General features: G+C 40.9%; 2 protein-coding genes across 3 annotated transcripts in view; both read left to right on the top strand.

The window, feature by feature from the left end:
* Positions 1-15,251, top strand: part of LOC135090862 (rabankyrin-5-like) — a 40,913-nt gene extending 25,662 nt beyond the window's left edge. Inside the window, exons 7-22 of one of the 2 annotated variants that reach the window (XM_063987985.1) lie at positions 82-247; positions 819-1,017; positions 1,598-1,793; positions 1,985-2,020; positions 2,421-2,600; positions 2,953-3,151; positions 3,341-3,593; positions 3,977-4,147; positions 5,307-5,380; positions 5,697-5,893; positions 6,750-6,950; positions 7,353-7,507; positions 7,980-8,175; positions 8,488-8,683; positions 8,901-9,013; positions 9,607-15,251. In XM_063987985.1, coding sequence (XP_063844055.1) covers positions 82-247; positions 819-1,017; positions 1,598-1,793; positions 1,985-2,020; positions 2,421-2,600; positions 2,953-3,151; positions 3,341-3,593; positions 3,977-4,147; positions 5,307-5,380; positions 5,697-5,893; positions 6,750-6,950; positions 7,353-7,507; positions 7,980-8,175; positions 8,488-8,683; positions 8,901-9,013; positions 9,607-9,873 — 2,799 coding nt within the window. In that variant the 3' untranslated portion in view covers positions 9,874-15,251. The remainder of the gene's footprint in view (positions 1-81; positions 248-818; positions 1,018-1,597; positions 1,794-1,984; positions 2,021-2,420; positions 2,601-2,952; positions 3,152-3,340; positions 3,594-3,976; positions 4,148-5,306; positions 5,381-5,696; positions 5,894-6,749; positions 6,951-7,352; positions 7,508-7,979; positions 8,176-8,487; positions 8,684-8,900; positions 9,014-9,606) is intronic. The other variant, XM_063987986.1, reaches the window with a different exon arrangement.
* Positions 15,252-16,450: 1,199 nt separating this feature from the next.
* Positions 16,451-22,500, top strand: part of LOC135090860 (uncharacterized) — a 30,852-nt gene continuing 24,802 nt past the window's right edge. Inside the window, exon 1 of the mRNA XM_063987983.1 lies at positions 16,451-16,641. Coding sequence (XP_063844053.1) covers positions 16,567-16,641 — 75 coding nt within the window. The 5' untranslated portion in view covers positions 16,451-16,566. The remainder of the gene's footprint in view (positions 16,642-22,500) is intronic.

The raw sequence follows: 22,500 nt of genomic DNA, 5'->3' as shown, positions 1-22,500 counted from the left end.
CCTCCCATCTTCTCTTCTCCACACTTCCTAGCTCCCTCTTCTGTTCACCACACTCCCTAACTTCTCCTCTTCTCTTCACAGCTTCCAGCAGTGCTGGATGAGGCAGACAGTTCGGGGGACATGGCACTGGACTTGGCATTGATGGGGAGGCAACACAGCATTGCTGACACCCTCCTGAAGCACGGTGCCTCAGTGACCACCACAGACCCCACTGGCGCCTCCCTCCTCCACCGGGCTGTGAGAAGGGGTGGGTGTTGCATGGTGCTATGGTGCCCTGTGTTCTGTGGGTGTGTGGTTAAGTGTGGTGTGCCAAGAATCTATCAGTTGTCAGGTTTTATGAGGAGATTGTCACCTGATGTGAGGAGTCTATATTAAGGGAACACCCATAACACAGTAGATGTAAGCACAGCAAATTACTTGACTTTTAAATGATAAACTTTAAAACATAAGCAACCATTCCAGATTAAGAAAAATCTCAAAACACAGGAGGAGTAAGGGCAGGAGGTTACTTGACTTCCAAATGGTCCAAAAAACAGGTACAGACTTCAAGACAAAAGCAACCTACCAGTAAAACACTGACAAATTTGATACTCATACATCAACAGAGGATGAGTACACTGTCTTCTTAATTGAGTCATGGGTGTTCAGAAATCTAAAACCAACCTACCAATAAAAACACACTAATAAATTTGGTACTCCCACATCAGCAAGGGACAAGAATACAGCCTACCTTTTTATTGAATCACAGGTGTTTGAAAACTGAAAACCAACACATCAATAAAAACACACTCATATATTTGGCACTCGTACATCAACAGGCGATGAGTATGCAGCTTCCTTCTTGATGAGTCACGGGTGCTCGGTGAACGTGGCCACACCGAGAGACGGCTCCACCCCACTGCACACCCTTGCCAGCCAGGAGTACGAGGACCCCCAGGTGCGGCAGGACATGGTCAGGGTGGCTCAGATGATGATTGAGAAGGGCGCCGACCCAAACATCCAGGACAAGAACATGAAGTGAGTTGAGTGCACTGTATGAGGGCTGAGAATGTGAGGAATGCTTTGAGGAATGTGTGTGCTGTAGAGTGTATGAATGACTGAATGATTTGTGTGGAACTTGAATATTTGAGGAACGCTTTGAAGAATGTTAAAAGTGAGTGAAAAAATGCAATGTGTGTATTATTGAATGCCTTGTGTGGAATTTAGTATGTGAAGAATGCTTTGAGGAACAAGTATACTGTTTAGTGAGTAGAGTAATATGTAAAGCTGTATGCAAGGGCCTACAGGCATTGAAATGTGAATACAGGCTAGTAATCCTGTGTCCAGAATTTTATGAGGTCGAGAAACCTCCAAAATATGCAACTTTCCACATGAACATTTATTTTCTCATCGGAAATCTAAAATGAATAATATCCTCATCACTCAGCATGATGTAGATCATTTATGCCTCATTTTTCCACCTATTTTCACATGACATGGTGCATGATTTAGTCCTTTATTTTATCATTGCTAGCTGATACAAGTAATACACATTTCCTCCTCAATCTCTGAGCTGCAAGCACCTTATGTTCCCTTTGCTATCCCCACCCTCCTGCAGAACTGTGATGCATCTGGTGGTGGAAGGGGACAGGGAGGAGATCTTCAGGGTCCTCATCGAGCACGACAACCTTCGCCTTGAGCTGCAGGACAAGACAGGCTTCCCCCCACTGTGGCACGCCCTCGCCTCCAGCACAGACATCAGTGACAACTCCTACGCCTCAATGCTCATCAAGAAGGGAGCCTCACCTGACGCTGTGAGTGCCCTTACCTCCTCTCATTCCCACTCCAACTTACTCTCCAATGCCATTAATTGATTCATCCATGTTTCATCTTTCTTCAAATGGACATCATGACTTGTCTTATATCCAGGTGTTTGTTTAATTAATGATAGATTTGTTCAGTGATGTCATCATTGTTTTTTTCTCCTCTTAACATGCAACTAAAGATCAGTGGAGACTCTTTTAGCAAGAAAAATATGAAGGTATGATTAGAGACCAATGTTGGTTTCTTGAAATGCATTGGGAAGCAGATGTTCTTTATAGATTGTTTCACTCATTGCCCATCTGTTTAGATGTTATGCACAAAGGAACTTTCATTTTCACTTTCAGATTAAGATGCTTTGTATATTCTTTTGTGTCCTTGGATGAGTGTGTATCAGTATCAAGATGCTCAAAGTTTTGTTGTGTACTTTGTACTTGTATTGATAGTGGCAGTCTGTTTTGTAGCTCCTGGATTCTTTCCTTGTCATGTGATGAGCCAAAGGAAAGATTCTATACATTTGATAACTTTTAACTGCTCATAATGAAAAACAAAAAAGATCTAGACATTTGATATAATTTTCTTTTGAGGTTAAGCTTCTCACAATTCCACTCCTTCTTCAGGTGGTGAGGTCCAGCGGGGAGTCCCTGCTGCACCTGCTGGCAAGGGAGGGGCTGGAGGAGGCCGGGCTGTTCCTCACCACTCAGGGTGTCAACTGTAATGTGGTGAATGCTGATGGTGAGACACCCCTCCATGTGTCCTGCACTGTGGGTTTGCCCTCCCTCACCACTGCCCTGCTGCAGGTGAGGCATCATGTGTTACTTGACACTTTGGGTGCTGGTTTGTATTGGGCTGTACCAGTCAAAGAGATGGTGTGCTGGTTGAGGTGTATGTTGGAAGTTGGAGTGCTGGTGCTGGATGGTTGCTTGTTAATAGACATCAAGCATGAAACTTTAATGTTTCATTGCCATTCACTGGGAACTTATCAAGACAAAAGAGTTCAGGTCAACATAATAACTATGCTCCTAATGTCACTGTCTTTATAATGATATTAGTGTTAATAGTACCTCTTTTCTATCATATAAAATATATGTTAAATATTTCAAAATTTCCAGAAGCAAGGTTAGTGAAAACTGTCAACTTTCTCTTTCACAGATGGGAGCCAATCCAAACTTCCAGACCTACTCCACCACACCCACAAAGGATAAGCCAGCCAGCAATGACCCCTTCGCTGAGGACACCAGCAACGGCAGCAACTCCCCGCAGAACACAAACACCTTCCGAGAGACAGCCCTCCACCGCGCCATCAAGAACAAGAACGAGGCAGACATCCGGGCAATACTGGACCACAAAGGTGAGGCTGCAGTGTGTTGGCTGGTGTGGGTACCCTCAGGGGAAGGTTTCTACACCACAGGGATGTGCCTGAAGGTGTAGTCTGTTTTCTGTGGCCTGTTGATGCAGAATAAATAAAGAGAAAATATAAATTTGCATAGGAGTATAATTAGTTTCCCTTACTTATGAAAGGTTGTTCTTAAACTTTCAGAATACTGTGAAAGCAACAAGGCTGACCTGCTGCTGACCCCTGACCTGAACTTGCGTGACTCTGACGACCTGACTCCACTGGGCGTTGCCTTGGGGACGGGTCAGATCACAGTAGCCAAGCATCTGCTGGAGGCTGGGGCAGACATCAACACCACCAACATGCAGGGCTACAGCCTCCTTCACCTGGCCATCCAGGTCAAAAATCCTGAAGTGGCCACCTTCCTCATCAACAATGGAGCTGAGACCAATTTAAGGCAGGTGTTGCAACCAGTAATGTATTTCCTTAAGCCTGGTGTCAGAAAAGTGTTATCTCCTTTTCTTTTAACTCCTTGCCCAGCTTCCTTTGCACATGAGAAGAGAAATTAATTTTGGTACAATTATTCATTCGTTTATTCTCTCACTCATCACCCATGCTATGCACCAGTTTACCCTTTCATTCATAAATTCTCTCCCTCATACTCAACTGATTATATTTAAGTTGTGGCTGAAATTTTTTGTCTTTAAAAAAGCTGGTCACATTTGTTTGTCATTATTATTACTATTATTTTTTTATTCCTTTTACTGGCTATAAATAAATGTTCAAATGCCCATTAAATCCTTCATCCACACTCACCAAAGACTCATGCTGTACCCTCAGGACTCGAGAAGGCCTCTCCCCGCTGGACCTCTGCATTAGTGAAGGGTTCGGAGAGGTGGTGGGGCTGCTTTGCACTCACAACGCTGACATCAATGCCCACTCAGGCTCTGACCCACCACTCTGGAAGGCTCTCAGCTCCAACCAGGAGGACATTGCTTCCATTCTAGTCCAGTGAGTGGTGACTTGCCTTCCCTCTGCCTCTGTCATCAGTGCTGTGAAGACAATGTTTTGATTCTTAATTGTTTTTTTATCCTGTTTTATTTTGTTAATGGTCCTGGTAGACTCAAAATATTGATTGTTTTGAAGTAAAGTTACAATGTTTTTTCCCACTCTCTCTTTTTCTTTTCTGTTTGTCATTCTTTTCTTCTTCAGTGTTTACTTTTTTTGTCTTATTTTCTTAATATACAGGTAGATTGAAAATGTTGATTGTGTTGAGGTATTTACAAAGTTTTTTCACACCTTCCCTTTTCTTTACTGTCTGTGTTTCCTTCCTTCCTTCCTTCTCTAAGTGCAGGAAAAGAGAAATATTTAGTGTCTTGAGTTTGTTTACTTTTTTCTTTGTTATGAAATTTCCATGCACACAGTCCTCCAAGATACATGATGTTGTCTTCTAACTGTTTCTTGCTGGCATGTTACTGAAGGAAGAGGTGGGTGGGGAGAGAACCTTATTCTATTTCTATCCTGTTATCCCTCATGGAGTCTACCACTAGAAATGAATAGATACCCTCATTATGTACCAATAGGTTTGCTAGTATCTGTTCTAATTTGCTCTCATATATGACTACATTTTGAAACTTATGTAACAATGTACTGTCACCAAAATTTTGTCATCTCAGTGCATCTGCAGAGCTACAACACTCACTTGTTACATGTTACCATTCACAGCATTGACAGTAATGCTAGTATTGAGTAAAATGTAGATTCTGACCATTAAATATCATATAAATACAGTATTATTGCAGGATTTTACGTAGTTTTTTGTCTATTTACGTTGTACCTTGTTGTAGTACACGAGGTTTGAACTAGGTTTGTATAGTCTTTCGTTTATTTCTTTATTTATTAATTATTTTTTTAATTTATTTATTTATTTTTTATTTATTTATCTATTTTCTTATGTAGGAGGGACACTGGCCATACATATATTCATTCAGTCTCTCCTTTAACTCATCCACACTTCTTGGTTTTATTATTTTATCCTTCAGTCCATTCCATATGTCTGTATTTTAATGGAGAAAGCTGTATTTCCTGTGTGTGTGTGTGTGTGTGTGTGTGTGTGTGTGTGTCTAAGTCAGAGTATACATATACATGCATGCTTGTCTGTACATTTCAGGCACCACGTGGACACTGACAACTGGGATGATGGTCCTGAGGATTGCCAGCAGACACTGCTCCACAGGGCCATTGGTGAGCTGAGAGATAGATTAGCATGTTTCCCATAACACATGTAGTGGTCTATATTTTACCCCTGAGACATTTTACTTCACCCATAATTATTCTTTGTATTCCTCACATTTTCTTTACATTAGGTGTTTTCATTTTATTTATTTATTTTTCATTTTCCAGAACCTTTTCTTGATTTGCTTTCTTTTTTTTATATTTATTTTTATTAATTTACATATTCATTCATTCATTTATTGATCTTTTACTTCCCAGAACAATACATCATCACTCAAAGCACATTCCCACAATTCCCTCTGAGTACCTTCACCAACACCCACAGATGAGAACTGTGAGGAGATAGCAGTGTTCCTCATCCGGAGTGGCTGTGACGTGAATGCAGTGAGGAGGCCGGGACCAGGAGGCTTAGGGGGCGAGGAGGCAAAGGACCTGATGACCCCCCTCCACCTGTGCTGCTCCTGGGGCCTGGAGGACACCGTGCAGGCCCTAATTGAACACGGAGCCAAAGTGAATGCCAAGGTGAGGGGGAGCTAGGTGGTGCTGGAATGATTGTGTTGCTTGTGTCTTTGTTGGAGGTGATGGTAGTGGTTGTTTGCAGTGGGGCTCAGAGGTCTTCATTTGTATTTGTATTTTTTGGGGGTTTACTTATTTTTTATTTATTTTTATTTTATTTTTTATTGTTATTTATATATTTTATTTATTTATTTATTTATTTTATTTATTTATTCATTTATTTATTTATTTGTTTATGCATCTAGACTTCCTATGTAATATGTGCACTTTTACACAGTTCCATAGCCTTAATATCTCTCTCCTTATTTTGATGTTACTATTGTATTTGTTTGAGATTGTTTTGCTAGTGATGCATGATTTTAATCTTTCATGTGTTTACATATATATATATATATATATATATATATATATATATATATATATATATGTGTGTGTGTGTGTGTGTGTGTGTGTGTGCGTATTTTTATGTATTTTTATGCATTTTCTTGTCTTTATATATATATATATATATATATATATATATATATATATATATATATATATATATATATATATATATATTTTTTTTTTTTTTTTTTTTTTTTTTTTTTTTGTGTGTGTGTGTGTGTGTGTGTGTGTGTGTGTGTGTGTGCGCACACGTGTGTGATCAGGCCAACTAATTAATCCATCCACACAACCTGTTTGACAGTCCCACTCAGTACTACACCACCTATATCTCTCCAGTTCTTACTTCCCAAGATCCTGAGGGCAAGGCAGGAAAGGCCACACCAATACCATGCATCTACACCACCTGTTTAGCACACAGTTCCACACAGCTTCAGTATCCTTTTTTTTTTTTTTTTTTTTTTTTTTTATCACCTAGGATGCTGAGAACAAGACACCCTTGCACCACGCCATAGAGAACGCCCACACCAATATCATCTCCCTGCTGCTCTCCCACCCCGCCCTGGACCTCACCATCAGGGACAAGGCTGGGGTGACACCCTTCGCCGCTGCCATGCTACGGAAGAATAACAAAGCTGCCAAGGCCATCCTCAACAGGGAGTCAAAGGCAGCTGAACAGGTAAATGTTATTGTTATTGTTATTGTGCGCTTTGTTGATCATACACTGGTTTTCAGGCTTACACATGTGTTATTTGATATTTCAGTGTCTCCTGTGCTAGATAATTACATGTTGTCCAGTCCTGTAAGGGATAATGAGGATGTTAAATGAAATAATGGTGATAATAATGATGTATGTACACAGTTAATTTTTTTATTTTGAAGTTAAGATTAGGATAATTTTGTCCTTTGCCCTGGTTTATAAATACAGGATTATCATATATAAATCAGTATAAAAAGATACACAAAAAATTTTGAAACTGTTAAGCTGAGATAAGGTTAGGTGAAAATTCAAACTATAATTATAATCGGAGAAATTTCATAAAATGGCCAAACTTACCAGGTGTTCATTTGCTTCCTGCAGTACGACCACAAGGGACACAACTTCCTACACCTGGCCATCCAGAAGAAGGACATGGAGAGCCTGCTGTTCCTGCTCAGCATCAACGTTGACATGCACACCCGCACCCAGGACCAGCACTCCCTCACTCCACTCCACCTGGCCACCACTCTGGCTGGGTATGCACACACACACACACACACACACACACACACACACACACACACACACACACACACACACACACACACACACACACACACTCAGCCTTCTTACCATAAGTTCATTCTTGTCTCCTGTTCTGTAATATCTTCCATAAAATAACACTGATGCTGTTTTTCCAATTTGCCACTTTGTATTTGTATTTGTGTGTGAAAAATCCCATCAGTGTTCGAAAGACCACTGGCATTGCTTTATTGGATTGAGTTGTAACATTTTTTTCATCTCATACAAATGAGGCCATGATTGTTAATACATGGACATACCATTGTGTTGAGCTTAAGGGTGTTGCCTTAACAACTGCATCCATGGTTGTTGTTCTCTGATACTTCTCATTTTAATCTCATATTGCATTTCTTTCTTTGCAGTATTCATCTCCAGGACCTGATACCATTCCTCTCTCATCTCTTGACCCACCACCATCATTTCCAGGTCAGAGATGATTGTCCGCAACCTGCTGCTGGCAGGGCACGGGGCAATCAAGGAGCTCACGCCACAGAAGCAGACGGTGCTCCACCTGGCAGCAGCACATGACCAACCCCAGCTTGCCTCCATCTACCTGGACAATGGTGTGGAGGTGGATGCTGTGGATGACAACTTGAACAACGCCCTTCATGTTGCTGTCAAGGTAGGCAAGTCTTTGTCTTCATGCTGTTCGGGGTTATTAATAGTTATTTTGTTTAAGTTATATTTATCTGCCTTCATACCAGGCCACCAATCCTCACTGGGTGACCCAGACAAAGCAACAATCAATGTTTCTGTTAATCTTATCTTGTACACCTTTACAGTGTTCTGAAATTGAAATGTAAGATGAAATGTATATTTCTTTTATGGTTGTGTCACCTGTTGTGGGTACTGTTCATAACTGTACTGTGTTTCATGAGATGAAAAACCTAGGGTGCTTCAAAATTGTTTCCATTGTCTTCATTATGTCCTCCAGGAAGGCCATTTGGGGGTGGTGAAGGTGCTGCTCACAGAGTCTAACATTAATGCTGGTGCTGTTAACCTGAGGGGCCAGAATCCACTGCATGTGTTGGCCAATTACCCCAAGGACAATGCTGCTGCCATTGCTGAGGTCTTCCTGGAGGCCATTCCAGATTACGACCTCAACAGTGTGGATGTGGAAGGGAACGCAGGTGAGGAGTGCTGGGTGGTGCAAGACATGTTGGCGATTGGTTACAGTTGTAGTGATTTGTTGAGGATAAGGAAACAAGTTGAATAAAAAGCAATAGATCATGATTTAGTGTAGAATATATGAAGAAATATTAGTCAGGTATCATGTTCAGTTAACAAATATATCAGCAACCACCAGTTCCGCATTCTCACACAAGCCTCTGCCCTGCATCCTCTCAGCCCTGTTGCTGGCATACATGCGTGGTGCCAGCCAGCTGTGTCGGGTGCTGGTGCGAGCTGGAGCCTGCCTCGGCACCACTAACAAGCATGGAGTCAACATATTCAACTACCAGGTGAGCAAATGTAAAATGTTGATGGAATACAATGAGTCCTTTCAAGTCAGAGATTGTTGTGACTGAGTTGAATTTTTTTCTCTCTCTCTCTCTCTCTCTCTCTCTCTCTCTCTCTCTCTCTCTCTCTCTCTCTCTCTCTCTCTCTCTCTCTCTCTCTCTCTCTCTCTCTCTCTCTCTCTCTCTCTCTCTCTCTCTCTCTCTCTCTCTCTCTCTCTCTCTCTCTCTCTCTCTCTCTCTCCTCCCTGTTTATCACCTTCAGTTTCAGTTGAATAAAGGCAAGGAACTTTGAAACTGAACCATCTGTATGATAAGTAATTCAGAGACAGTAAAGCAGTGTCACACACACACACACACACACACACACACACACACACACACACACACACACACACACACACACACACACACACACACACACACACACACACACTCAAGGAACATGCATAAGTTTTAAGACTTAGTTAAATGAAAACAGGCATCAAGGAGACACAACAACATATTTTTTATTCAGCACCTATATAGCAAAACTGAGAAGGCACACAGGTAAACATTCAGGCAGTATGGGCACTACTGACCCCTCACGTGGCTCACAGGTGCCCACCAAGACCTTGCTGTTCCGCCTGCTGGATGTGCTGTCTGGTGAGCCACCATGGTGTGAAGGGGAGCTGTGCATGGAGTGTGGCACCAAGTTTGGCCTGGCAACACGGAAGCACCACTGCCGTCACTGTGGCAGGATACTGTGCAACCGGTGCTCGGATAAAGACGTTCCTATCCTCAAGTTTTCTCTCAATAAGCCGGTGAGAGTGTGTCAGACCTGCTTTGACGTTCTCACACTCGGGGCAGCGGCCAATTCCTACTAGTGTTTTTATTAAGTCAGGGTGGTGCAGTTTTTTTGCAGTTTTTTCTATGCACGGGATGTCGCCTGTACATCTTTTGCCTTAGCGTCCAAACACTTGAGGCATTTGCTGGTGGGCAGGGTTTTTTACTTCATTTGTTTTCTTTTTTACAGTAAAGGTGTTTGAGTGATTGCAGCTTCTGTCTTTGCAGACATTCACTAAAGGTCTGAATTTAGCAACACAATGTATTCCAAGGTTTGAGAAGTTTTAGTTGGGTTATTTTATGCATCTTTATGATTGGATCTGTAGTCTTGCATAATTGATATAATTTATATAATTACTGGAAGTACAATACCTTGAGAAAACTCCTCAGTTTGTCCTCCAGTTTTAAGCTGAGTGAATGGAACAGCCTGAGCCAAGAAACAAGTGATCACCTGTGTTACAAGCTGTGATATATGTCTAAGATAAAGCTTTCTCCATGCTAGGGATCAAGCAACCACTACAACAAACACCCTCCCAACACCAAGGGCGGCTGACTCTTGTGACAGCTCTGTACATAACCACCACCCTAAGCAGCGCGTTTTGTAGGTTTTGTAGCTATGTCAATCCTCCCGTGTGACTTTTATGAAAGGTTTTAAGTCCGGTGTTGTAAAAAAATAGTCTGAAGTGATAAGGAGTAATTAATTTTGCCTCCAGTTTGTTGTTTAGTCCAAGGATTAGTAAAATGATGTGTCACAGGTTTGCTTCCCATGAATTGTTCTTGTGTTAAGTGATGTAAAGATAATAATTGCAGTGAGGAGCATAAGTATTCACAGTCTTGTCTCCAGTTGACTGTGGACTTTTGTCGTCTAGTGCAGGGAAATAACTAATGTAGTGTCGCAGGTTTGCCTCCAGTGAACTGTTCTTGTGTTAGGTGATGTAGTGTAAAGATTGTAACTGGATTGAGGAGTACGAGTAGTAGTTTTGTAGGTTTGCATTGTTGTTTTGCAGTCAGTTCATGAAACTTTAAGTTTTGTGGTATAGAATGCAGCAATTGAAGAAAGAAGTTACACTGATCCTGGAAAACACAAGATAGATAGGACTGGACTTAATGAAGGTCACTGCCCCTATGTGGCTGTAAGGCTGTATCTTGTGCTTATAAAGAAAAGTAGATGGGTACAAAATGATAGTTCATTACAGGAGATCTTTTCTTGTATGGATGTCATATTTCATTTTGTATTTCTTCCTTACAGCTGAGTGAACAAAAAGCATTGCAGAATAGGACAGCAGAATGCTTTATTGTTGATGGGGTAGTGTTGTCCTTGAAGAATTGTAGTTTAACTGGGATGAAAGCTTACAGTGAGGCCAGAATTTAAGGTTTTCTTTAAGACAGGTACATAGTGTTGGTAAGATGCAAATGTACTGATGAAAGTGCTTGTTGTGTTTGCAGGTAAAAAAAAAAAAAAAACATGTTGAGTGTTACAGGTGAAGCTGTAGATCTGTCTCCATTGTTCAGTGCAGTAAGGTAGTGGTGTTTTGGTTCTACATGAAGCAAGGTGGTATTGTGCCACTGATGTTTGCACTCTGCTGGAAAATTACAGAGAAGGATTTTGTATGACTTGGAAAGTTTTAATGTTGTTTTTTGCATCAATGGAAGGCAGTCACCAGCTACACTAAGATATGCTATATATATTTTTATTAAGAAAGATGTGTTTTGAGTGTAAGGGAGCTGCCTTGAGCCACAGCTTCCACTTGCCTTGTGTAGCAGTGTGAAAAAAACAGAACATTGTTGTGAGTAAGCAGTAATAAAAAGCACAAGTAATGTCATTCTGGTTCCAAACAAAACCCACTTGAACATTTTGTTCATAGCTGTAATTTGGACACTGCATGGAAACACAGAAATTTACTTAATAGCAGGATAAATTTGCCATACAAGGCCCTCAACAGGTGTCAAAGTTATAACTGAGGAAACAAAGTACAGCACCTTGCACATCAAGAGTGTAGTGATCATCAGGGCCCAGGATAATTTTGTGGGTCTTGGTACCTCAGTTCATTACATAAAAGATTAAAATTGAAGGTAGCATTTGGAACCGGGCATGACATCACAGTATAGCTCAGTGTAGAGTCACATTTGGTGTGGTGAAGGTGAAGGAGAACTTGGGAAGTGTGGGTGAGCAAGCCGGGACGGCCGCATGTGTGTGGGCCTGCCATTCAAGATTTACCAAAGAACATTATGCAGTATTGATAATGTTTTTAAACATTTGTGTAGAAATGCTGTTTTTCCTATGTTGTTATTCTTCTATATAGTAGCTATATATATACATACATAGTTTATCAGTATAGATATTTTCATAACATAGTTTGGAACTGCATTGTGTATGTGTACTTTATAGTTATTCTGTAAGACATTATATTTGCCATAATGTAAAAACACTTAGATAAGCAAAATAACCAGATTTTTATATAAGTTTAAAGGTTAAGGCATAAATAAGAATGGTCAAGTCACATGAAGAGCAGCCACACCTGGTACACTTGGCTTGGTTAGGTTAAGTTGCCTGTCTCTGCCTGTTTGTCTGACATTGGGTAACCTAACCTAACATAAAACATCTCAAGTGCAGCTGGAATGTCTGTTGATCCACCTGCCTGTCAGTATCTGTCAGTTTTCTCTCTTTTACTCTCTGTCTATCTATTTATACCTGTATCCATCTGTGGGTAATGTAATCAGACCTAACCCATTTCAAGTATAGCTTGAGTATCCATCTATATATCTATATTTTATCTTTCTCTCCACTTATCTGTGTATCTCTGTCTGTCTGAGTAACCAAACCTAGTGCAGTTGGGGTGGCTGATCTTCATGGGACCCAAGATGTCTATAAATCATGTGGTGGTGATGTGCTGAAGGAGAAACCAGGTGGCAGATGAGGATCAAGGCTCATTAGCAGGGAGTAAGAGAGGAAGGAGAGCAGGGCAGTGTGGGGTGGAACAGGGAGGTCGTGGTTAGGGCTGGGCGTGGCTGAGGGTTCAAGTTGCAAGTGCAGAAAAGAAGTAATTAATCAGGAATGGACCACACTCAAACACTTCAGCAACTTTTCAGGACTTTTTAACCTGCTGTAGTGGAAGTTATAAGGGTTTTCAAGGACATTTTCATGATCCCAGTAATAGTTTAACAGTCTAATAGAAGGTAGTAGGGATTTGAAGAGTGGTTTCATGATTCCAGTGATGGTGAAAGGTTTTATAGTTTTCATGATTACATTGTTATTTAACAGGCTAATGGAAGTCATTGATGTATTCAGGGATGGTTTCACGATTCTTGTGATAGTTGAATAGACTCTAGTGAAAGTTCTAGGAGTTTTCAATCAAGGGTGTTTTCATGATTCCAGTGATAGTTTGGCAAGGGTTATGTGCCATCAATGAGAAAAATACCTACAAGAACTTTACCAGTTATCTGTGTGGCCTTTGAAAACAGTCCTTATGGAAACCCAGATTGTTCTGAAATATGGCTGATTGCCACCTGTCATGATAAGGCAAAAGTTTGTGGGATGCAGCATGCCTTTTGTGAAGTGTGGTAAGACAAACCTGTCAGCTTTATCTCCATGGGTTACTTAATTAACAGGAAAGAAAATTATAATAAATGACATGTCCATAAGTGATAGAATAGATACAAGGGGAAAATAAGTGTAACTCAGGAAATAGCTTGGTGAGTAGTTGTTGGAAACTTTCAAACATAAGTTGTTACCAACATAAACCTGAAAAAAAAGTAATAAAAGACAAAATAAATAGGAATCAAAAGTGAAGCAATAAATCTTCAATAATATATATATATATATATATATATATATATATATATATATATATATATATATATATATATATATATATATATATATATATATATATATTGGAAAAGTGAGGCAACGAATCTTAAATATATATTGTGTATAAAATATATTTAAACATATAATAATTTTATAATGAAAAGTTGCTGTACTGTGCTGATGTAACAAAAGTCCTAAGTAAAGAAGAAAAAGATGAGGCAGTACTGTTTCAACAAAAAACAAGTACAGTAATAACTCAAGAGATAACATTGATGAAAAAGAAAACATACAAAATTTTGCCATATGTCAATTTATGCAAAACTCACAAATCGGTAACATTCATTATCGATAATTTATAAGTGAAGGCAAAGATATGAGCATTCCAAGCCACTTGTGCTCACCTGTGCTTACCTGCTCAAGGGCTAATCCTTTCCCAGGTGTAGGCTAGAGTTAGCATAGCATGTTATTTAATTTTATATATTAGGATGAGCTAGTGTGTGTGTGTGTGTGTGCGAAAGATGTTGATGAGGCTGCAGTGGTGTTGTGAGGATCTTGAAATACTGATGTTTAGTTTACATTGTCCCTTAACCTCTATTATGTCCTCCTCCTCCTCCTCCTCTTTCTCCTCCTCCTCCTCCTCCTCCTCCTCCTCCTCCTCCTCCTCCTCCTCCTCCTCCTCCTCCTCCTCCTCCTCCTCCTCCTCCTCCAGTACAAGGAAACATAAGTGAAAACACACCCCCAGAAGCAAATATTTTGTACATAAATTGAGATGCAGTTGTATTTTTTTTATTTATTTATTTATTTTTTATTTATTTTTTTTTTTCAAGTGATGGTGTTCCTTGACATTTTCATTATTTAATTTCCTTGATCAGTGGTAACTTTTTTTCAATAGCCTTTGATTATTATTATTATTATTATTATTATTATTATTATTATTATTATTATTATTATTATTATTATTATTATTATGTGTTTTGTCACAGTCTAACATGTTCAGTCTAACATGTTTACGTACTTTATTATTATTATTATTATTATTGTTATTATTATTATTATTATTATTATTATTATTATTATTATTATTATTATTGTTATATTTGAATAATATTCAGTTTTTTTTTTTTTATAATCTGCTCAAGCCTTTTCTTTTATTATGTTTATTATTAGTATTCTAATATTTGCTTATTGATTTATTCTCGAGACATTCAACTTCTTTGCCCCCGATTTTTTTTTTTTTTTTTTTTATGCTTTTGCTTTTGATGTTTCCTTTGTGTTCATTTATCATTCTATTTACTCTTTTTTTTTTTATTTATTTTTCTATTAACTACTTTTTCCTTTTAAATCTCGAGCAAGTATTTATTTATTTATTATTTATTTGTATTTTTATTTGTTTCCTCTCCGAAGCCATGCACGCAATATAAACACAAACCTAACAGCCTTGGTGTCACATAGTCTGGCTAGGTGCTTGAAACCCATACAATGAAACACCAGTAATTTCTTTTTTTATTTATCTATTACTATTATTTTCGTCCCAGTCGCCTTTGTTACTCTAAAAAACACGAGCAACGATAACCTCTGTTGTAATAAACTTGTGTACGTAACTTGCAATTACTTTGTTTGAATTATTATCACCTGTTGGATATTGTTGATTGGAAATGCGTTACCTGAGCCGTCTGCACAGGTAACCCATTGGTGGCCATGAGGGCAGGTGAGAGTGATGTTAATTAATGGGATTCGTGAGGTGTTCGGTAGGTGAGGGTGCGTGTGAGAGGAGGGTGTCGGCTTGATTTAGTAGCACTGTATAGGACGTGACTCCCTCCCCTCATTTCTCTTCCTTATCTTCTCTTGACGTAAGCAGCAACTGTAGTAAGGGAAGGGGTGCTTATGGGAGAAGCAATGTTATGGGAAAGTGAGTGAGGAAGTCTTATTTGCTTTGACACTACTTCCTTTCTCTTCCTAAAATAGGCAACGTATCGTAAAAGAAAGAGAACAAGAGAACGCAAAAAAATAAATTAATTAATTAAAATATATATATATATATATATATATATATATATATATATATATATATATATATATATATATATATATATATATATATATATATATATATATAAAAGTGTATGGCACTTAGCTTCCATTCTCTTCTTAAAATAAGCAGCATCATAAAAGAAAGAAGGCATATGGAATTAACAACGCTATAGTTACGGTGAATGAACAAGATAAATGGTTATTATTCAGAACTAAACTATGGGACACGTGTATTCTTGCAAAGTTAATGTTTTGAAAGGAAGCATATGGAAGAGGCATCATCATGAATTAGCAAGATAAATGGCCACTATATGCAAAACAATGGTGACACGTGTTTTCTCACTGAAGTAATGATTTCAACACGTAGCTCTTCATCTTTCAACCTCTTCTGCTTTACATCGTTTCTGTAAGTCCTCCCAGGTCATGGTCATTCCCTATCACGTCACCGGTGCCTCACATACATTTCCTTTATTCTAACCTTTATATTACCCACATGAAGGCAGCACGTGGGTGTGAAGAAGGTCATATTCTGAAACACTTCGCCGCACCTCTACTACTATCAAAAGGCTCTACTTGAAGTTACACGTGTTTTTAAAGGTGTATTTATGGTTGCAGTGACAGATTAACAAGATTTCTAGTTTATTAACAGGCAGAACCTAGCTAATCGTCTCTGTGGCCTTTGAAAATGGTGGTGGTGAGAGAAGAGCAGCGGGAAGGATGGTGGCGTGTGGCATCTAAAGTGAGGCGGGAGGCGGGAGCTGTGGCTGGTGACTGGTCTTCCTTGCTGGTTAGTGGTTGTGGGGCAGTGCAGACAGGTGGGAGTGAACGCGGCTCTCTTTCGTCGATCTCTCCGTCACCGCTTTTTTCTTGTGCGGGTGTCCCCCAAGGCAGGATGACCTTACTGAAGAAATGTTGCGGCTGCGATCTGCGGATCGGGTCACTCATCATAGGAGTGATTTCCTTCCTGGTGAGTGCAGGGGTGTAAGCTCAGGTTAATGCAGGTCCTTCTACTCCTACCCCTGTTCCTCCACCTTGACACTCAGCGTTCCTTGCCGTGTTTAGAAACAACGCCTTCACCTTGACGCACTCGGGAAAGGTAGCACATTTATTTGCATTCTTTTGAGCTGTTGGACTTTTTTATGTTAAGATTTGGAAGTGTGAGGCGTTTTCTATTTGTTTCTCAGCTGCTTAGCATAGTAAATGATGCAGGCATTCTTATTCATTTCTGTGCATTTTGATGGGCCAGCGCAGAATTTTCCTCATCTTTCATATTCAGTGCGCGAAAACTTTGCAGGAGACAAGTGCGTTGCGTCGTTAACCTTGCCCGTGGCTGCTTTTGAAACCGAGGCATTTCAATTCAAGATGACAGCGTTGTAATCAAACCAGTTTTTTTTTTTTTTTTTTTTTTTTTTTTTGTTCCTGTCTTCTCCATAACTATAAAGGGCGCTGATAAATAGTAAAATAAACTTCCAAAATCCTCGAAATGAAGAGATCTATATGATACAATAGGCAAGGATTGAATATCTGGAGGATGCGGCTTACCGAAATAATATAGTAAAGTTTGCCACAGGAAGGGCAAGTTCTTAAACCTTATCCCTTGCTATTGTTTTGTTACTCATATCGGTGTTAACCTGTTCTCTCTCTCTCTCTCTCTCTCTCTCTCTCTCTCTCTCTCTCTCTCTCTCTCTCTCTCTCTCTCTCTCTCTCTCTCTCTCTCTCTCTCTCTTGCCACCTGAAGCAGGGACGCAATAGGCAAGTGGCGTTCACTCTTCAATGTCGGTCACCAGTGTTTTCTCACCTACATTCTGCCCCTCCCGCTGTCTCCCCACACTCCCCCTTGCCTCCTGCCCTCCATCCTACGCTCCTTCCCTCATCTATTCCTTCACTGTGTGTCTTCTTTCCTACACACCCCCTTCCCTTCATTCCTTCCTGCCCATCCTGGTTACACGTTCTTTCCCTCCTACTCCTTCCTGTCCATTCGCTGTCCTGTAACCTTCCTTCTTTTGTATCGTTATATTTCATCTTATTCATTCTCCTTCTCACGCTTTCTCTCCTTTACTTCACATCATGGCAATCCTACACAGTCCTTCCAGCTTTCATTTCCTCCCGTACATCCTCACTCTTAATCCTTTCACTCCATTTCTCTTCATCCGCCTCACACATTCCCTGCCGTTCATCCCAATTCTTAATCTTTCCCTCCACAGATTGTCAGCCTCTCCTTACATTCTTCCCACACACGCCTCGCCCACCCGTTGCGTCTCAGAGCGGCGGGGTGGCGGGGTGTCTGGGTCAGTGTGTAGTAGCTGCAGGAAAGGGAGCTGCGGGTCTCATTTCCATAATCGTTGTGTTACTGAAGTGTGGAGACGAGGCGCGTTTAAATCTCCAAGCGATAATCGATGTCATTTCTCTCTCTCTCTCTCTCTCTCTCTCTCTCTCTCTCTCTCTCTCTCTCTCTCTCTCTCTCTCTCTCTCTCTCTCTCTTGGCTTTACAGTTATTTTCCTTTTTCATCATTTTCCTATCATCATCATCTTCTTCTTCTTCTTCTTCTTCTTCTTCTTCTTCTTCTTCTTCTTCTTCTTCTTCTTCTTCTTCTTCTTCTTCTCTATTTTCACTCCATCTACTTCAGTTTCTTTTTATATGTTGGAATCTTGTTCTTATTTTTTTCTCACTTTCATTGCTATCGTTTTCCTATCATGTTCCCGTTGCTTCACTGTTTATCATAATTTACTCGTTTCTCCTTCAGTTACTCATCACAATCTCTTCTTCTCCTTCGTCTTCACGGCCTATCGTTTTTGCCCACTTTACTTTCACTCTCCGCTGTTTTTTTTTTTTCTCGTGTCACTTATTTGTTGACCCGGCATATGCCCTCACACACACACACACACACACACACACACACACACACACACACACACACACACACACACACACACACACACACACACACACACACACACACACACACACACACACACACACACGTATCACTCACTTAAACTTACGCTGCTTTATGTTCACTGTATGTTTTTTTTTCTACTCTTGTACGTCATCAGCAGTTTCTTGCGTGATTTATTTTTAACGATACGTCATTTGGCATATGTTCCTCACCTCCTCCTCCTCCTCCTCTTCCTCCTCTTCCTCTTCCTCCTCTCCTACCTTGCCCACAGCCCCGCGTTGCCCTCTGGTGGTCGTTTATGGGATTGAACATGAGGTGAAAGTGAAGTGGGCTCGTGTTTGTGTGTGTGTGTGTGTGTGTGTGTGTGTGTGTGTTTGAGACACGTGTGTTGAATTATTTATTTTATTCGTCATGGTGTTTATTTATTTACTCATTCATTCGTTCATTTTAGTTGGATTTATTCTCTCTCTCTCTCTCTCTCTCTCTCTCTCTCTCTCTCTCTCTCTCTCTCTCTCTCTCTCTCTCTCTCTCTCTCTCTCTCTCTCTCTCTCTCTCTCCTTATCAAATCTTACCTTGACTTGCCTTCAATCTTCTCCCTTTCATTCTTTCCCTCCATTATCTCCTCTCCATCCTCCCCCTCCCTCCCTCCTTCCTCTCCCTTCTCTCCTTCAGGTGTATTGCTCAAGAGTTCAACAAACCACCCGGAAATTCCCGAGACAAAAGAGAAGGATGTGGTGCAGGTGTAGAACAGGTTTGTGGGAACGTGCAGCTGTGGGACAGGTGTATGAGAGCGTGCAGGTGTGTCACGCTCACCTGCACTCAAAATCTCATCAACTAGTTTACCTGTAATTAGTGGAAAGGTTTTTAATTAATTAGATACCTGAGCCGAGGTGTGGGGAGGGTGTTAATATGATTGAAGTAGGGCTTTCTCTCTCTCTCTCTCTCTCTCTCTCTCTCTCTCTCTCTCTCTCTCTCTCTCTCTCTCTCTCTCTCTCTCTCTCTCTCTCTCTCTCTCTCTCTCTCATTTCAATTATGACAACCTTACCATGATGAAAATTACTCATTCACTAGAGTGTTGAGAGAGAGAGAGAGAGAGAGAGAGAGAGAGAGAGAGAGAGAGAGAGAGAGAGACGTAAGTGGCACATATTCAATTGTTAGTTTGATATTTGAAAATGCAGGCAATTTAATTCAACAAAGAGGAGAGAGAGAGAGAGAGAGAGAGAGAGAGAGAGAGAGAGAGAGAGAGAGAGAGAGAGAGAGAGAGAGAGAGAGAGAGAGAGAGAGAGGTCAAGCATAACAGTTGCATGAGTTCAAAACTTACGTAAAGTTTAAATATCACACGTGTAACACCTAGAGAGAGAGAGAGAGAGAGAGAGAGAGAGAGAGAGAGAGAGAGAGAGAGAGCAGTGACTCGACTACATCACCTGTTCACCCACATCCCCCCACCAACCAAAACACACACACACACACACACACACACACACACACACACACACACACACACACACACCAAGCTGCAGATACAAGTGAATGCGCGTGGTGTGGGTTTGCGTGTGGGCGTGCGAGGCGTGGGCGGGCGTGAGTGTGGGCGGCAGGGGCGGTGGACATGAGATTAGGCAACCAGCAGGACGGCCTTCACTGAGGTGTTTGGGCTTGGTGGTGAGACATGCCAAGGGTCGCCAGAAGGAAAACTGAACACTATCTTCACCTTCCTCTTCTATCTTTTATCTTTCCTCCCTTCGTTTTCCTTTAGCCTTTCTTCCTTACTATTATTCGTCCTCCTTCTTCGTGTTCTTCCTTCACCTTTCCTTCCTTTTTTTCTCTTCTTCATCTCTTAATTTTTTTTCTTCTTCGTCTCCCTGTATCTTTTTTTTTTCTTATTCGTCTCTTCAACTTCGTCTCCTCCTCCTCCTCCTACCACCAATACTGCTACTACTGCTGCTGCTACTGTTAATGTTACTTATTATTTCTTCTCATCCTTATCCTCATCCACATCCTCTTCTTCGTCCTAGTTCAATTTCCTTCTTATCCTTGCATGTCCTCCTCCTCATCCTTGTACGTCCTCCTCCTCCTCCTCCTCCTCCTCCTCCTTCTCATCATCATCATCATCATCATCATCATCATCATCATCATCATCATCATCATCATTATTTATCCTTATTATCTTGTCATCTTTCCTAACTACTACTACTACTACTACTACTACTACTACTACTAACAACTCTTTAAACTCCCAACCATTACGATGCAACTTTTATGACTGTTTTTATGTTCAGAATCGTGTGTGTGTGTGTGTGTGTGTGTGTGTGTGTGTGTGTGTGTGTCGTAATAAGATGTTCCTTGTTGGTTTGGTCGAGAGAATGTTTTAAGTCGAACGCTACTGATACCCCCCCTCCTCTCTCTCTCTCTCTCTCTCTCTCTCTCTCTCTCTCTCTCTCTCTCTCTCTCTCTCTCTCTCTCTCTCTCTCTCTCTCTCTCTCTCTCTCTCACACCAAGCCGCAGGGGACAGGTGTAATACCTTTCGCGTCACCTGTCCATTATACCTGGCCGCCCACCTGTCCTTCTCTTACGTCACATATTCAGGTGTTTGCAGGTGTGTGTGTCGGGTATTTTTACTTTCTCTCTCTCTCTCTCTCTCTCTCTCTCTCTCTCTCTCTCTCTCTCTCTCTCTCTCTCTCTCTCTCTCTCTCTCTCTCGTTTTCGTTATTTTTCTTCATCCTCGTCTTTTTTTTTTGTTCCTGTTCTTGTTCTTGTTCTTTTCTTCTTCTCGTCCTCTCTCTCTCTCTCTCTCTCTCTCTCTCTCTCTCTCTCTCTCTCTCTCTCTCTCTCTCTCTCTCTCTCTCTCTCTCTCTCTCTCTCTCTCTCTCTCTCTCTCTCTCTCTCTCTCTCTCTCTCTCTCTCTCTCTCTGCATTCCCCGGCCGCACCATTTGTAAACACGGGCGTGACTCGGCGCAGCGCCATTTGGAGGTCCATCATGGAAGCTGGCAGCAGGAGGAGGAGGAAAAGGAAGAGGAAGAGGAGGAGGAGCAAGGAAGAAGGAAAAAGGAAGAGAGAGAAAGAGAGGGGGGAAGGAGGAATATTTGTGAAGGTGTGTATACGATGAGAAGCGTAGAAAAGGAAGACCGAATAAGAATAGGAAGAGAAGGTTGGAAATAGCAAGAGAGAAGATAGAAGAAAGTGGAGTATTTGTAAAGCTATGTAAAAAAATAAATTGCGGAGTAGTGGAAGAGAGAAAGATGAATAGGAAAAGAAGGTGGAGAATGAAGAGAGAAAAAAAAACGAGGTGGAGGAAGAAACACGTTTAGGAGAGAGAGAGAGAGAGAGAGAGAGAGAGAGAGAGAGAGAGAGAGAGAGAGAGAGAGAGAGAGAGAATGAAGGAAAGAACAGGAGGGAGGGCAAAGAAGGAAGGGAAGAAAAAGGGAAAGAGAAGGAAATGTATGTAGAAGAAAGGGATATGCTGCACACACACACACACACACACACACACACACACACACACACACACACACACACACACACACACACACACACACACACACACACACTGCATGATTGTTGCGAAATTTATGTGATTGTTGTTTGTCGCCACGTTGTGTGTGTGTGTGTGTGTGTGTGTGTGTGTGTGTGTGTGTGTGTGTGTGTGTGTGTGTTACAATTCTTCCGTGAATTTCGTGTAGTTAGTCATTTGAAACTTCCTGTTTGAACTTATGTGTTAATCTCGCTCTCTCTCTCTCTCTCTCTCTCTCTCTCTCTCTCTCTCTCTCTCTCTCTCTCTCTCTCTCTCTCTCTCTCTCTCTCTCTGATAGGAATTCTAATAATAAATATATCTCTAATTTCTTATCGTGTTGGGCGGAGTGTATTTTTTATGTAAGCTAATAGTTGTGTGTGTGTGTGTGTGTGTGTGTGTGTGTGTGTGTGTGTGTGTGTG

The sequence above is a fragment of the Scylla paramamosain genome, chromosome 36 (genome assembly GCF_035594125.1).
Source record: "Scylla paramamosain isolate STU-SP2022 chromosome 36, ASM3559412v1, whole genome shotgun sequence".
Classification (NCBI taxonomy): domain Eukaryota; kingdom Metazoa; phylum Arthropoda; class Malacostraca; order Decapoda; family Portunidae; genus Scylla; species Scylla paramamosain.
The sequence above is the reverse complement of the archived record's forward strand: the minus strand, read 5'-3'. Positions and strand labels throughout refer to the sequence as shown.